At 42.2% G+C, this 18,118-nt stretch overlaps 1 protein-coding gene across 1 annotated transcript; it reads right to left on the reverse strand.

Annotated features, from left to right (window-relative positions):
* Positions 1–10,465: 10,465 nt before the first annotated feature.
* Positions 10,466–15,903, reverse strand: LOC121600880. Its single transcript, XM_041929664.1, has 2 exons — positions 10,730–15,903; positions 10,466–10,651 (listed from the first exon to the last, which is right to left on the reverse strand). Exon 1 carries the CDS (start codon positions 14,391–14,393, stop codon positions 11,901–11,903), a length of 2,493 nt encoding a protein of 830 aa, XP_041785598.1. The 5' UTR covers positions 14,394–15,903; the 3' UTR covers positions 10,466–10,651; positions 10,730–11,900.
* Between the last annotated feature and the right edge of the window lie 2,215 nt (positions 15,904–18,118).

The following is an 18,118-nucleotide window of genomic DNA, read 5'->3' on the forward strand; positions in this document are numbered from 1 at the left end:
AACTAGGGTTAAGATGTGGGTGAACAACGGTAGCACTGCTTAAATTTGCAAATGTATGAGCTGGTTTAAAATATAATATTTATTGCGGATACACATTGAAAGGGATTAATAATTAATGCAGAAAATAAATGTATTTACTAAAATATCGTTTCGTCATATTTTTATTCATGAGTTTTCAAATATTTTCATTTCAAGAACACCGTCTGTCCCACAGTTACCTTTGCAATTACCGTTATTTTTAAAAATTCTCATACGCACGCAGGCAATCTATGATATCGTAGTGTACGTGGTTAGCTCTCATACTTAAAAGGTAAACAAACCATTTCAGTTTGTTTAACACTAGCAAAAAGGTGTTTTGTTGGATTTGTGCTTTATTTTATTACAATAATCGTTTGGTATTTTACAATCTCTTGGTATTTTATTATGTGAATCTACTATGACAGTGTGCCCTGTGTGGAATTGAAACGCATCGACAGCTGTTCGACCTTCGCAGCTGTTTCGTTTTCCTTGCGTTAAAGGAAGAATTAGATTATTGCCTTCCATGTGCCATTAAAATCAACATTGGTTTCTTAAGCTTGCTGAAAATTAAACTACTAGCAGAACAATACGCAGCCAGACAACGGTCATGTTGGGCCCCTCGGAATCCTCGCACCAAAACCCGATGAAGCAGCTGATGATTATTGATGGCAAGCATGCATTTTAATTATTGTGTGCGGCTAGGGCTGATGAGCGCAGCTTTACCACACAGTATTACTTCTCAGTCTGAATTTTCTCAATAGAAGCAGCTGGTGCTGTATCTAAAGCAGATACCACGAACAGATGCCGATGGACGAGGCCACCATCGGCCATAAAGAACTTGGGGAAAATCAATTTTATTTCCGGCAATCCGTTCGCACCTACATTGGAAGTGATAATTTTAGGGCGGTCACGTTGTCTCCCATTGTCGGATGACAAATCCCACGGACTGCAGCTTGGCACGAACCGGGTTTGGGATTATATTACTTTACTTTTACTTATTTTTATAGAGACTTTGAGGTCTAGCTCATTCGCCTCTTTGGGATTATATTGGCGACAACTTTGTGTACTATTTGCTGCAGAACAAATCGAACGGCAAGCTATCTCCGACAATCACCCGTATTAGCGTATTATTCAGTATTAGCGCTAGGAGAAGGAAAGTTTAACGAACCCAATAGAGGAAAACCCCTACCACGGTTTTAACTCTTCTGCGCTCCGAAACATTGTAATAAATGCATAAACCTTCGTACTTTATGCGTTCAGGTATAATTTCCTATACAATGTGTGGTGCATTTTGCGTTTATGTTAAGGATCGCACTTTATAATTTTCGTTTTCTTTTCATTTTTAATTCATGAGCACTATGAATGAGTGCTTTACTGATGAGTGGTACAACTGATCAGATTTGATGTGGTTCGTTTTATCTATTTATTTCTTAATTATGGTGATGATAATAATGAGCAGCTGCTGCTTCGCGTACAATGTTGAGGTCTTATTTTTTCCAAAGATACGTGAGTTAGCGAGTTTGTTAAGAAAAAGTCATTGTTTACATTTATAGTTCATGGCTATTTAAATCGAACCTAATACTTTTGACCCAATACTACGTAACACTCTTTCTAATAAACTATGAGATAGTATACGTAAATATCGTGCTATTTACAGTGCGGTAATTTGCATTTACATTTCTGTTGGCCGCATGACTACAACATGCCCGTCATGGGGTTCAAGCCCCAAATGGTCTGTGCTCCCATATGTAGGACTGACTATCATGCTATGTGTAATCAGTAAAGCCAGAGTGAACTGGTACGAAGCGGAGTAGTGGATATTTTTCATCTGAACGTCCAGGCGATCCCAAACACCCGGAAGGGAACGTTTGGAAACGTTTGAGCTTAGAGGCCTTACCTTGGGTAGAGGGCCGAAACTAAGGTCATAAAATAAGTTGGTAGACAAAGTTTTAGGAAGTTTAACGTCCTATGTTGGCAGTTCGAACGAATCTAAATTACTATGATCGGTGGTGGTTTATTTATACAACGAAAAGTTATTGATTTGGTACAACATTTTGTGGCGTTCTAATTATAATATGTGGTGATTGATTTTCCTATGGAAGGCCGTTAAGGGTTTCGGGAGCGATCGGGCTACCGAGAAGGGCACTCGATCGTAGGCTACGACCCGATACACACAACAGTCCCGATAACGTTTATCTTTTTGTATTAGAATATAAGTGTCTGATACCAAAGATCCGCGAGTGTCCCTAATCCCTCAAATTTGCACCTTGTCCGAAACACTAAAATAAAAACTCTGGTTTTTGTCAACTAAGATGTTTTGGGTGCTGGAGTACAAAGTATGGGGTAAAGTGTGAATTTTGTGTGTGTGGAGACTTACAGAAATATCGCTTTAAGTGTGTTGGGTTATAATGCGTATGTTGTTTCTGCCTTGGCTTAAAGTGTGTCTATCTTTACTTACGCTGCGCTATTGGCTATATGATGTGATGCATTCTTGGTCTTACTCAATTGCAGTAACGCCTGTTTTGCTTGTGTTGCGTGTTTTTGGTTGTTTTTGTATTAACGGTGTGGCCTGAACTAGTTTGCTAAGTTTGTTAAAATGTGTTTCTAAGAGTCTATATTTGGTAGTGTGGTTTATAATGTATTCTGCATAGTAGATATGCTATGACGTGTATATAGCAGATGGTAGATGGTGGTTACAATCACAGGCAGATGGGCAATCAAGCGTATACCTTCCTTGAACACCTACACTCCTAGTACGTCCTTCGTAAACTCCTTAGCAACAGAGCAGCTCTGCTGTGACGTCGGGTGTATAGAGGTCGGCATGGTTGTTTGACATGGTGACAGCGTGTAACGGCAGCGCGGGAAAGTTCGCCTGAGCGTTGGACGGTACATCGCGGAAAATGAGCAACCATAGCTCTTGTGCAGAAGGTCTCAAAGATCTGAAAAGAACCAAACAAATGGGAGAGAAGCACATTATTAGTAGAGAAATGGAATACATAATGTCAATATCAAAACAATAAACAATAACTATGTATTTGGTCACCTTTCCTCTTAGTGATAGTTTAAACAATTGTAAATTACGGATTTTTAATTGATAGAATAAGAAGAAGTAGAAGTTATGCTACACTTCATCCAGCTAACGTCATGAGAAATACTGTGGTAACCTTGCTTGCTGGGATATAAAGACAGTTAATGCTGTTAATAATCTAAAGTAATCGTATCCTATTACGACAGCAAACAGCAGTCCTCAGTAATCCTCAGCAAGCTAACACTCCGCCAAAGATGGTCCGGAGGATCTGCCGGTGGGATACACCAAGTGTTGGGTAAAATAGCACAATTAAGTGTGCTGTGCGTACACGCACGCACATCTCAGTGTGCGTTGCACATTTCGCACTGTGCGCGCTCTCCGCACTGTGCGCGCTCTCCGCACTGTGCGCGCACTCCGCACTGTGCGCGCACTTCGCGAGAATCGAATGCACAGAACGCTGCGCTTGACCACCATCGAAAACCCGTTACACAACCACAAGCATACAACACATCCAGACAAAAATTTAAAGGCCCCGAAACACAAACCACAAACACAGCGGTCCGTAGCCGGAGAAATTATCAGGAAAAATCGGCTTACACCAAACACGCGTCTCTTTACAACTATGAACTGTGAAGGTCGTAGGTAAACGACGCTCCAGTGGGTTGAGGTTTCTCTTGAATTTGACTGAGATGAAACGTGTCTTTGCTTGTACTCGGAGCCACTGCTTTGCGATTGTGCAATAAAACAGACAGTTTGTTTCACGCGAAAACTGCTATTCGCGTCGCAGGCTTGCGATAGCAGGACATGTTATAATGCAAAGATTACAATTTTCACTCGGAGCCCTAGTCAAATTTTGTAACTAACTAAAGAGAAGGGAACATGGAACAGGGCGAGAGGGGGGGGGGGGCGATGGGCATGTGTGTGGTATGAATGAGTGCAAGCCATTTGTGGACCTTTGATTCGCTCCGACTTGAACTCGTTGCACCAACGGATCGGACTCGCTAATGCTAACTGATGCTAATGCTAAAAGGCGGTTTGACTAAATATGCTCAGTACTACACCACCTGACTTCCTGTAACAAGTACAATGTAAAGCACTGCACAAAATTTGCGAAATATGCTTGCACTGTGCGAAGTGTGCTTGCACTGTGCGAAGTGTGCGAAACGTCCGGACTGTGCTTGCACTGTGCGTAAAGTGCGCGCACTGTGCGGAGTGTGCGAAAAGTGCGCGCACTGTACGGAGTGTGCGAAAAGTGCGCGCACTGTGCCAAGTGTGCGAAAAGTGCGCGCACTGTGCCAAGTGTGCGTAAAGTGCGGAGTGTGCTCGCACTGTGCGAAAAGTGCTCGCACACTACAAATTGTGCTGTGCAGTGCGCACAATGAGGTGTGCTGTGCGCACAGTGCGCACTCGCGCACAATGCCCAATACTAGATACAGCTAAGGTGATTGCATCCGTCGCTGGGATGATCGTGTACAGGGAAAGAGGTTAGCGCTATTAGAAATGGTTTTCACGCACAACATATATCTGGCTACATACCTCAAGGTAACTGTGTTACGGTGATTGAAAGTTGGCTCATCTTTGGGTTAAGTTTCAGCAGCATCGAACCCCGGTATCGAGATCGAGATGAAACGCTGTTTGCATCTCGTGCTTCAGCTACTTGTAAAGGTTTACGCGAGCAGGATTTAAATGTAAATTTAGCTTTTAAGGGTAATAATACCTATTACCTATTACCTGGTCTGGTGGTACAGTCGTCAACTCGTACGACGTAACAACATGCCCGTCATGGGTTCAAGTCTCGAATAGACCGTGCCCCCATACGTAGGATAGACTATCCTGCTATGGTAACAATAAGTCACTGAAAGCCAAGCTCACTACACTTGTGGGTAATGGCAGGCCTTGACCGACAGCGGTTGTTGTGCCAAAGAAGAAGAAGAAGAATACCTATTACCTAGCGATTTGGGGTCTGGACTTTCAACAAAATAATTTAAAAAAAATACTAATTACCACATTACACATTACAACACATTACAAACTATGACGTATTAACCAAGTACGACCGGTCCTATGACAGGTAAAGTGACTTGCGTACTTATTACTTAAATTATAGTTATTTCTAAGGTTACCACCGTTGCTAAGTAGTAAATACAGCTATTGATGCTTATTGTCTGGTATTATTGAATCCGTTCGTAGCAGCGGCGAACGTCCCGACACTCATGAATCATTTAATGTATGCAGATGACATTAAAATCTACATGACGATAAAGAATGACACAGACCACTCCGAGCTACAACAATACCTATTCGATTTTCACCCATGGTGCAATCGAAACTGCCTGAGCCTCTGCATTGAAAAATGCCGAGCCATTTCATTCACACGAGCACGAGAAATTAGGAACACCAGCTACACAGATAACGTTTTACCAATAGAACGCACTAATTCTATGAAGGATCTCGGATTCATACTTGATTCAAAGCTGTCATTTGACCAGCAAGCGGAGGAGGTGATTACCAGAGGTAATCAATTGCTTGGCATGTTGTTTCGGATAACAAGAGATTTCAAAGACCCAGTCTGCATCAAAGCATTATACTCTGCGGTATTATCCGCCCGGTACTCGAATACGCCTGTGTTGTCTGGAAGCCCTCAACCCAAAGACTTTCTGAGAGAATGGAATCGATACAGCGTCGCTTATCCCGATACGCAACACGCTTGTTACCTTGGCCACCTGACAGTCAGTTACCACCTTATGAAACGCGACTTCAGCTTCTCGGACTGCAACCGCTCCACATCAGGCGCCGTACCGCGCAACAACTGTTTGTGGCTGGTTTACTGCAAAGTAACATCGACTGTTCATCCCTGCTCCAGCAGTTAAACTTTAACGTGCCTGCTGTTCAGCTTCGTTCTCGTCCGTCACTTGCCCTGGACGGTAGATGGTCGAACTGGATATGGAATGAAGTGAGCTTGGCTTTCAGTGACTTATTGTTACCATAGCAGGATAGTCAATCCTACGTATGGGGGCACGGTCTATTCGGGACTTGAACCCATGACGGGCATGTTGTTACGTCGTACGAGTTGACGACTGTACCACCAGACCGGGCCGATCTTTCTACTTATCATAAACTAATTTTAGACTTAAGAACATTCACACAGATCCATTGTTATCCATTGAACGAGTAATAAACAGTTAAACAATCACAAAAAAAGCATCGACGGCTACAGGTATCTATGTCCCGACTACAAATGCGGCGGAACCAACAGCATCCGGGCCAGGTCCATATTTGCCAACAACAAGCTTCGCTTAGGAGTCTTGTGCGTTGCTGTTACGAGTGGGCTAATGGGGCCAACTCAACTCGTTGTGCGTTGGAGACTGGCCTCTCCCACAACACGGTTCTCTCGTGGTACGATACGATCCGAAGTTTTCTTTGGGAAACATTCGATCGTACACGAGAGACGGTAGGGGGCCCTGGCACGACGGTGGAAGTCGACGAAACCGTCATCACTCGTCGAAATTACAACGTCGGCTGGGTCGGTAGTTCCGGTCCTCAGTGGCTTGTGGGTGGGATGTGCCGAGAAACTAAGGCCATTTTCCTGGAGCGTGTCCCGAAACGCTCGCATTCCATATTGATCGATTTGGTTTAACACCACCATTGAATTAGTACAGATAGCCAAAAAACTGATGTTACACGATCGTTCCCAGGCGCTACACTAATCGTGCTCGAATAAGCGAATACATGTAAAGAATGATAGGAAATAAAGTTAGTCTAAAACCAGAAGCCGAACGGAAAAGATGTATCGAGAAACCCCTACAGGTGGTTCGGCATGTTGAACCCGGAACGAAAATTATGACCGACCTCTGGAAAGGTTATAATGGGCTGGAGGAGCTTGGAAATGCCCATGGATGTGTCAACCACTCCAGAAATTTTCTCAATGCGGATGATAAAAATATCAACACACAACGGAATGAGAATGTTTGGAGATGGTTGAAGGCATTTTTGAGAAAACAAGGCACTAATACTAAAAGCAACATGGACAAATATTTTGCTGAGCATATCTTCCGGAAAAGCAATGATGGTGTGTTTGTCGCCTTGATAGATGCCTTGGGGAACCAAAATGATTTTTTTTAAATAATTAGTTTTCTTTTTTTAAGCAGGTACACTCAAAGCTGATTCTCATTTGGTCCAGAGAAGCTTAGCTGCAAAACGGACCCAAGGAGGAGGTTTTAATGGCATCTTGCTAAGGTGAATTCTACATTTCCCCTCCTTGTAAAAAAAGAAATGTATTTTTACAACAAATCCCTTTGTTGCAAAACAAAATTTTGTTTTTTAGGCAGCGCAGTTGAAAACATCGATTTTTTATCGGGGGTTTTCCCCTGCGGTAAGTAATTCTAGATCATAGCGATCGGCTTGCACGAGATGATAACATAATGTCCTTCCTTTCCTAACACTTTCTATTTGCATGCCTCCTGCCGCACGAGCTTGCCGACCTGGTGTAGAAGATCTATACCATCCGACCGATTTCCCGAAGCGGTAGCACACGTCACTAGTCGAGGGGGTTTTCCCCTGCGGTAAGTATTGATATATCATAGCGATCGGTTTGCACGAGACAATGTAGGCAGTTTATTAATATTTTTGATTTTTATTTTTCTTCCTATTTGCATGCCTACTGCCGCACGAGCTCGCCGAACTACACGTCGATCCGGATTTAAGTGGCAGCGTGAAAAGGGCCCTACAACGCCAACCTTTCGATAAGTGTTCACGATAAGAAAGGAAACGTCTCTTATCGCGGGGTTGCCCCTGAGGTAAATTATTTCACATCACCAGTACAAGACGGTAACAAAATTTGTAAACTTAAATATTTATTTATTTTCTCTTTTGCGTATCCCCTACCGCATGAGTTCGTGCTACCTGTTGGAATTGCACGCGAAATGATAGCGAATTGTTTTTCAGTACACATGCCACCACTCACTATCGGTAAGTAACCACATGCTCATTTACTTTTTACTTTATCTCTTATGTTTTTTTAAACGTTATTTTGTTTGTTTTACATTCTATTTCATGTTCTAAGGTATTCGTTTTCCTTCATCTAACTGCAAAAAAAAAAAAAAAACACAGTCACTGCGCAACATCCTACGATAGTCAAGCATATAGACGAAACAATAATGTTGTATCATGCTAACCCGTGACAGGCAAGTGACTCAGTAACTCACGCACGTCATTCAACGCACACATCATGAAACATCTGGTGAATGAGATTGCTGAGCAAAACACTCACCAAACGGAATAGAATTTTGCCTTATAATGTGACCATTGCCTTATTTTTTTCTTTTGTTTTGCTCTAGCATAGGATTAGTACTAGTATTAGTTTGGTTTAATTAGATGTAAGATTTTATTATGCTCTATATACACATGGACTATTGAAACATATAATTATGTGTTTGTTGAGCAACACCATCTGGGTATAAAAATTAATTTACGTATACTCGTGAGGAAGTACGTACTTTGAGTAATAATTAACATCAGATTTGCTAATCATAAAACCAAACGTTGTGTTAGAGCGTATGTGAGGCCGTTGTTTGTTACGCTCGTTGTGTTGGCTGCGGTTCTCGGGTCGAACAAAATGCTGACACGAAAATTGGTTATAGACAATCGATCCTAGCACTTGCCGCAGGTGCGTAATCTTTAGAACAGTATTTCTTTTTGGTCGCGATCGTCGGATGTTCTCCGCTGGTTTAGCGGATCAATGGTCAATTCAAGCGGTGAGGTAAGCCTTGCGTGTCACTTGGAGTATTATTAACGGCCGTGGTTCCGTTATAGTCAAAATAACGCAACAAGCAAAAGGAAACTGTAATTGAAATTTGAATCAGTTAACAAATTATCTGTTCTATTAGAGAGCAATGAAGCTGATTTGGAAAATAGCCTACACAATCATTCACACAATCGTGACAATATCGCAAGTATATATTGCACTACAACATTATTTACATGTTTCAATTATTCAGTATTCAAACACATGTATAATTATGGTATTAAATATACTTGACAATTTTTTTACTGAAATTTTACAAATGTATTTACTCGGCATTACTCGCCAATTGATAGCCCATTTGTTTTTCTTTCGTTTGGGATTGAGGTGTAGTAGCCACATTTGGAGGATCTTGGAGAAGATGGCTGAATACAGAAACGACACATACAATCTCTTCATTGACTTAAAGCCGAATATGATAGCATAGCCAGGGTAAAACTTTACGACGCTATGAACTCATTTGGAATCCCGGCCAAACTGATAAGGCTAGTTAGAATGGCTATGACCAACGTCACATGCCAGGTGAGGGTGAATGGAAAACTCCCAGGACCTTTTGCTACCACCAAGGGTCTGCGCCAAGGGGACGGGCTTGCCTGTCTCCTATTTAACCTGGCACTAGAGAGGGCCATCCACGATTCGAGGGTGGAGACTTCGAGAACCATCTTCTATAAGTCAACCCAGATCCTGGCATACGCTGATGATATAGACATCATTGGTCTGCGGCTCTCCTATGTAGCAGAAGCCTACCAAGGGATCGAGCTGGCGGCAGAGAGCCTCGCATTGCAGATAAACGAGGGAAAGACCAAACTGATGGTGGCAGCATCAGCGGGCCTACCAATAAATAATCTGAATCTACGTGGGCGCGATGTACAGATAGGTGAACGCACTTTTGAAGTCGTCCCACAATTCACCTATCTGGGTTCAAAGTTCAGCAACGACAACAGCATGGAAGCTGATTTGTGCGTAAGCTTGAAAAATCAGTTCACCTGACAAATAAATATACAAATAAAAAAACAAATACAAAAAAAAGAACCTGTCGCGACGGACGATGCTGGGACTATATAGTACCTATATAGTACCAGTACTCACATACGCCTCTGAGACATGGACGCTGTTCAAATCTGACGAAACCCTCTTAGCCGCGTTCGAGAGGAAGATGCTCAAAGGATACTTGGCCCCGTATGTGTGGAAGGACAATGGAGTAGCCGCTATAATGACGAGCTATACGAGATGTACGGTGACCTCACTGTCGTGCAGCGTATCAAGCTCGCCAGGCTTCGGTGGGCTGGCCATGTTGTGTGCATGGAAACGCCCAAGGATGCAAAAACCGACGGCGGCCTGTGTAATCTGAGCTCTCTACAAAGCTCTCCACGAAGCTCTCGTTTGCAGGCTTGTCGAGAGCTTCGCCACAGGCGCCCGAACCATCCGTCACGCACACATCTAAACGTTCTGGTTTCGTCAGCCGCTCACGCATACCAATGTGTTTGCTCCACCCCCTTTTTCAGATTGCTTATAGAAATGATGAAGCTGTTCACATTTGCTTTATGCACACATTCGCATGCTGTTTATTGAATAATATATCTCTCCCTTCCCACATGTGTTTTGGCATACTCCCGCTGTGTAGACGGCAGAACGCTTTCCCCCGTTACCGTTCTTCCTCCTCTCGTTCTTCCTTCCTCCTACCGCGCTCGGGGCACCATCCGTGCGGCGCGTGTTCAGCTGACTTCAGTTTAGTGATGACGTCATGAACAGGAGCTGCGCGTGTTGAGCCGGCTTCTGTTAAGTAATGACGTCCTCACCGGGGGCTGAATGAAGCAATAATGAATGTAAGTAGTATGTATTACTATGGAGAGTTTAGCGCATAGAATTAGATCAAAACTTACCTTAATATTTTAAAACTGGAAAACATTTTCTTTGCGTCGCTCACTTTGAAGATTGTTGACGAGGCTAGCAGTTGATAAATAGCGCATACATCTGTAACTTTAGACGCAAAGGGTTAGTTGAATGTACCTGCACAAGCACACAGCAAGAAACTTACCTCAACAATTTGCTAGGATAAATCATTCCATAACTGAAGAAGAAGGAACACGGCCCAAAACGTAGATATTAGTTTCGGATATGAAATTCGCGAAGTCGCGGAAGGTTAGTTGATCGGTTCAGACAAAAAAACTCTGTACACGGGTGCACAGTTAGGCGTCAGAATTGTAAGTGTTTATTCAGATTCAAAATGAATTCTTATATACTAATTTCTTCAAGTTCTATTTTGGGAAGGTTATTTTCTCTTCCTTTTTCGCATATGTTCGTGTCGCTAGCCCTTTCCTTTTTGCCACGCCTACGCATTCTCCTAGGAGGTTTTCTGGTTCTGGTGTGCTGTTTTATGTCAAGCGATCCTGAAGGAAATGTGATCCCTTTTTTTATTGCTTTCTCTGGTGAGAACAAATTGTTGCATTGATTGCAGGCGTTGTGGTTTTCCCTTTTTGGCGTAACTGTACCTAACACTTGACTTCAGTGGTGCATGTTCCGGATGTATCGCATCATTGACAAATACTTGAACTTATTGCCTTTCGAAATCTTATCTGGTTCATGTTATTAACGCATCTATGTTTGAGAGATTTTTAGGTTTAACGATTTTACGGCCGTGAGAAAAGTGGATGTGGAATTTTCCTACGCTTCTCGGAGTTGGTCTAGCTTGGCACACATGCATGCTGTAATCCTAAGTTAATCGTTATAGGTTCGAAACGAATTGAAGTAATTGACTGCTAAAAAATGCAAGTCAAAATACCCAGATGGCCCTACTTGAAGGGTTTAGGATTACATTAAGTTTGTCTCCTTGATGGTACGTCTGTTCTCGAGTATGTTTGAACTATCATATTTTATTCTATTTTATGGTTAGAAAGAAATATAAAAAATCTGGATTGTCGCGTTCGCAACATACCGGCCCTCGTAAAACTACAAGTTTTACAAAATAACGCGACATTTTCTATGATAGAATTTAGGAGATTATAAAGCAGAGATAAAAAAAAATATAAAATGTATAAACCTACTATATTTGTGTTACTTGCGTTCGTAATCACCGTCTTGCTGCCCGATGAGCGGTTGCTGTGAAGGCGGTGCGCATGCTGTAGTCATCTCGTGGTCTATTGTTGTTGGGATGTTGTTGTATCGCGGATACAGGAACATTGGTAGAGTACGATGTATTCTTTGCTCTACTACGGGTGATGAGAATGCTGGCGGGTTCTGGTCTGTGTTTGGTTCATCGATAGTGTGGTTTTGATTGTACGCCGGCTGTGGTGCTACATTTTCTTGTTGTCTCCGATGGCCGCGATGAGATAGCAGATTAGTCAAGGAATCCCAAAAGGATGCTAGCAACTGCCATCCTACTCCGTAGATTTCGAATAGAATTCTGCCATGGATTATTGTATCCATAATGAATTTGACTGCTCTGCCAAATACATAGATACCTATGGCTGTAGATGTAATGTTTCCGATCCACGTGGACCATGATACCAGTTTCGACCAATATTTTTGAAATGCATTATGAATTACCTTTTCTGATATGAGTGCGTCAAAGGTAAATCCTTGTAGATTAGGATGTTGACCGGCGATCATCTTGTACAAGACTGAAGATGCTATTTTCTTATCACCTTGTTCGTACACTAAGTTCTTCATCTTTTGGAGACTTTCGGCATCGTACACTCCACTCTTCATTAGACTTGGTAAGGGAGTGTATGCCCAATTGGTTACGATATCGGTGGTCAGTTGTTGTGGGGCTGTCGTTTCTCTCAAACGATGATCTGTAGTATACCACCTACCACCAATTGTAAATTTCGCTGGTAGTAATGGTGTGCAGTCTATTTGCGTGCCTCTTAGTTGTAGCATTCGTGTAACTGGAGCCATAAACATAGAGCGATTATTGTACTTCACTGGAATTTCTTGATAGCAATCTTCTTTGCTGTCATAAGTGACGTAGACCGGTTTGCATTCCAGAATGTATAGTACTTCGGCTGCTACGACTGCTGTGTACCCAGGACGTTTAACGAGATTCTTGACGAATTCACTTGGATTTAGGCGAGCAAGTGTTAATTTGGTCTCCAAAAGTGCTTTATCTAGTTTGCACATTTCGGTCATAACTGTAGTGTACACATCGTTCAACTTTTGACCGAGATAGTTTTCTACTAGCGTGATTTTTGAGTTGAAATAGGTGAACAAGTCGAGATTTTTTCCATCGATTGCTCTGCGTTTGAAAGGCGATTGATATCCTTGTAACTCAAGAATGAAAATCTTTGGGTGATCGGTTACGTAGCTATTAAAGCCGCATATTTGAGTAGCATCGAGAGCCCTTATTGAAAACATATGCTCTTTCGATATTAAGGTGTAGACTGCGTTAGCTCGTGTTTTGACGTCAGTATTTTGATCAAAGGTTTTGTTTACAGTACCTTCGTAGATTATTTCAAAGTCGTTGCGCTCGCATTGTCTTGACAAGTCGACACTCCACGTAAGGTAGCCGTATTCCGCATCTAGACACCAACCCGTCGTATATTTGCAGATGATCCCGTTACGCAGCGTTACCTGGTCGTTTTCGATGTCCGCCGTGGCTACGTAATCGTACATTCCGATTTCATATTCGTAATATACCAATGCGCTTTCCCAGGTGTAGCTCGATGTCCGGTAAGTTCCGCCGCTGCATTTGGTTCCCGTGACGCTGCCGACGATGAGTGCTTCCCCTCTGGTGGTGTGATTACGACGCAGTTCCCTGACCTTGGCATTGATAGATATAGAAACTTCTCCTAACGTTTGAGCTAATTTACATTCTACTGGTGTAAATTCCTTTATGATGTACGCGTACCCGTATTCATAATCAGAAGTGTGAGAAAAGGCGCCACAATGTCGAATTGAGCGTTTGATTATTACTTTGCATTGACTAACATGTACTATAGTTTTCGGACTTCTTTGTAGTACTTGAATGCGTATTTCTTTTGTCGTTACATTTTTGGCCGGTGGGATACATGATGCTACGTCCATAAGGGAGTAGCTAGTAATGTTTATGTCATTATTAGCGCAGTCATACGCTATCAAACCCCTTGATGATTCCCCTATTGCTTCAGCTGAAAGAAATAAAATCATTAGTAGAGTAATGACAATATTGTTAAATTTTTTGATGGTATTCCCCGTTAATTTCTTTTCCGATCCCGGCCCTCGTTTAGAGTCTGAAACGCGCGTGTCGTTTGGTGGTAAATCATTATAAGGACGTTTAAAAGATTTAACATCGCGATCGTTTTTCTTGTTTTCATTTACCTGATTATGACAGGTACTTAATGGTTTTTTAGGGTTTCGTTCATGCATGATACCTACAAATTCAGGTGTTTTGGCGGAATTGTCTATTGAAGTCTTAAGATTTTCTTGTTTATAAACGTCAAGGATTGCTACTCCTGTAACTGGACGACAATATATACCTTGTGCTGTTTTTATTTTAACAGATCGTATTTGTCCGTCCTTGCCGGGTTGTAATTCTATTACTCGTCCCTTTAGCCAGGTACCGGGTTTCATCGAATTAGAATCTGGATAAGTTCCTTTATTTCCTTTTGAAGTGACGCAGGGTGACGTTCTCCTTGTCTGGACCTTGGCTGCGCTGTGATGAATTATTACAAGCACAATTGTTCAGTAATTTGATAAACAAACACTGCTGGTTCAGATTACGAGTTTTTTTTTGTTTTGTTTAATTAACGAGTTTAACGGACGAGGAGGAAATTGTTCTTTCACAAGAACGGTAAGAAATACGATTTGACGTTACAATTTAACACCCTTTTGTGTAAACTCATTCACTAACTTTTTTGTTCACTTCGTTCACTGGAGTAGATATAAAAAAATAAAGTTTTGGAGTTTTCCTATTTCTTTACACTACTCCTCTCTGGAGCCACCATTATTAATTTCGGATATGAAATTCGCGAAGTCGCGGAAGGTTAGTTGATCGGTTCAGACAAAAAAACTCTGTACACGGGTGCACAGTTAGGCGTCAGAATTGTAAGTGTTTATTCAGATTCAAAATGAATTCTTATATACTAATTTCTTCAAGTTCTATTTTGGGAAGGTTATTTTCTCTTCCTTTTTCGCATATGTTCGTGTCGCTAGCCCTTTCCTTTTTGCCACGCCTACGCATTCTCCTAGGAGGTTTTCTGGTTCTGGTGTGCTGTTTTATGTCAAGCGATCCTGAAGGAAATGTGATCCCTTTTTTTATTGCTTTCTCTGGTGAGAACAAATTGTTGCATTGATTGCAGGCGTTGTGGTTTTCCCTTTTTGGCGTAACTGTACCTAACACTTGACTTCAGTGGTGCATGTTCCGGATGTATCGCATCATTGACAAATACTTGAACTTATTGCCTTTCGAAATCTTATCTGGTTCATGTTATTAACGCATCTATGTTTGAGAGATTTTTAGGTTTAACGATTTTACGGCCGTGAGAAAAGTGGATGTGGAATTTTCCTACGCTTCTCGGAGTTGGTCTAGCTTGACACACATGCATGCTGTAATCCTAAGTTAATCGTTATAGGTTCGAAACGAATTGAAGTAATTGACTGCTAAAAAATGCAAGTCAAAATACCCAGATGGCCCTACTTGAAGGGTTTAGGATTACATTAAGTTTGTCTCCTTGATGGTACGTCTGTTCTCGAGTATGTTTGAACTATCATATTTTATTCTATTTTATGGTTAGAAAGAAATATAAAAAATCTGGATTGTCGCGTTCGCAACAGTAGACGAGCAAAGTACGTCGCACAAGAAATCGCACCTCACTTCAGTACATTCTTCCATAGGGAAAGTTCTGGACAGACTGAGGATGCCTAACACCCGGATGAGCGCGATAGCAGAAAAATCATGGTGGATCGAGAGAGATGGGTAGACTCGGTGCTGCGATATCCACTGGTAAATGCATGTGTGTGTGACGAACGAAAGACTTCAAACCCCGCTTCCCCAGTATTTCATCCATAATTTTTCGTCACACGCACACACCTCTACACGGGCGGCGGTTTGCCGTCCAAAATCTAGAGAGAGAAGATTGGGCCTCCCGCTTTGGCACACAGAAAAATCTCTCAACAACTTCGGCTCTGCTACTTGGGCGGACAACCCAGCCCGTAAAGTCTTTTTAGGCCGTCCACAAGGACAGAGGAGGTGTGGTAGGCCCAAATTGAGGTGGCAAGATGGCGTGGAGGCGTCCGCCATTAAGGCCGGGATAACGGACTGGCAGACGAAGGCGCGAGACCGTGAGCGGTTTCGGACACTCCTGAGGCAGGCTAAGACCGCAAAGCGGTTGTAACGCCGGATAAGTAAGTAAGTAACCCACATTTGGGATATGTAATATAATCATATTTTTTATTCTACTGGGTTCGGGTGATTCGATCGGTTACAAGATAGGAAAAATAAAATAGGTGCACATAATAATATGCTCGCACCACTAACAAATACTTTTACTAGACCATTTCCAAACAAGGTCCAATGTATGTTTAGTCTACCTTGGATATTGTTCATTTGAATCTGAAAATTTAAAAAAGAGACAAAGATATTAGCATTCTTTATTTTTCTTTCTTTAGCAAACTACTTGCTATATGTACTTGCTAAACTAAAACTAATTGCTATATGTATACTTGCCTTGCGTTATACTGCCATCAAGATATACCGAGCGGGAGACCGTCACCATCCAACCCAAGCAGGATGACGTTGTACATGTTCACGGCTGCGCCATAATGATTTGGTGTGGTATGGATGATACATGGGAGGTGTGCTAAAACAGCAAACCATTCTCGCCTCCTCCTGATAAGCTACGCATTAACTCCTTGGTGATCTCATCATCTGGTTCCTGCGGACAGCATATTCATTCCTTACAATTTAATATCCCCAGCGACTCGGCAAACGTTGCGACCGAAAGAGCCAAATCTTATAAACATGTTCGTAAATTTGCATTTGAAGAGGCAACTAGATAAACCAAAAGAGAACATGTATGAAATAGCCACATGCGGGTCGTGAGCCGTACTATGCCGATCGCTGTCCTAACCAATCCGATCTGTGTCCTGCAAGCCGATTGGAACGCACCCTTCCCTTCGCTATAGGGCCACCGACCGTGCGCCGATAGCTATGCCAGTTGTTGATGAAAAAGTGCCTGTGAACAAGAAAGAAACAAACATGAAACTCAATCGCACACCCGGAACATACAACGCATCGCACCACAATAGACGATGCAATTTAACTTCCGCTATGCTTCTATTCGCGATGGCCGGACACACTCGGCATCGTTACACAGTTTGATCGTGCGCGTAGCGAATATATCGAACAAAGCATTCACAGACGATCCAGTAAAACCAGCTGAATCCCATCAACCGGGAACCTGCAACCTAAAAAAAAGCCGGACACACCAACCTTACCATTTTTTCGATCCTAAAAAAAAGCCCAACAACCGGAATGATATTATTCGCACCCTCACCGTCGATCTCACAGAACAAACGGGACGAGTGCTTTCCTTTGCTTCGGATAGTTGTGAAAGTTTTCCACGTACCACTGGTGGGTGATTTTCAGCTTGCTCGAGAACACCTGCACGAACCAGGCGCAAACACTGCAGCGTGATCAGCGTCATGACAACCATCGTCTCGGTAGGCGTGGTGCGCACCATACGCTTGTTGGTTGCCATCGTATTGAGGAAGGCGATTACGTAGTCCCGCGCTGGCTACATCATGACAGCAAATCCGGCCACCGGCAGCAAGGACATAGAAATCTTCTTCTTTTGTGGAGCAGAATATAGTCTATGTTTTATAAAACCTATACTTTATAAAGCCACATTCAAAGACTTCTTCTTCCTCTTCTTCTTCTACTTGCGAGAGGGGATGTATCCTCCTATGTTGTTCAAACATTTGTTTGAAACAGCATATTCAGAGGCTTACTCTCTCTGTAAAGACTTCGACTATCTAGAGTCATATGTCTGGTAAGTAGGATGTTTCTATTTTTTGTTGTTGGTATATGATAATTCTGATGACAGTAGACATCAGCCTGTATATATGTGTTTATATCATGGTATTTGTTACTTCGTTTTAGTTTTTTTTATGTTTTGTTTGAATCGGTTGATTTTTGTGCATGCCATTTAGATGGGGAAAACAAATCATGTTGGGTACTAATTTGAGTATCTTTTTCTGGATTGTATCCTTAATAGGATTTTTTTTTGTGTTCCACTTTTCTTACATTTTTGGTTTTGGTCTCCGTATATTCTGTATTTTCCGTATCAGTTGTGTCA

The sequence above is a fragment of the Anopheles merus genome, unplaced genomic scaffold (genome assembly GCF_017562075.2).
Source record: "Anopheles merus strain MAF unplaced genomic scaffold, AmerM5.1 LNR4000009, whole genome shotgun sequence".
Classification (NCBI taxonomy): Eukaryota; Metazoa; Arthropoda; class Insecta; order Diptera; family Culicidae; genus Anopheles; species Anopheles merus.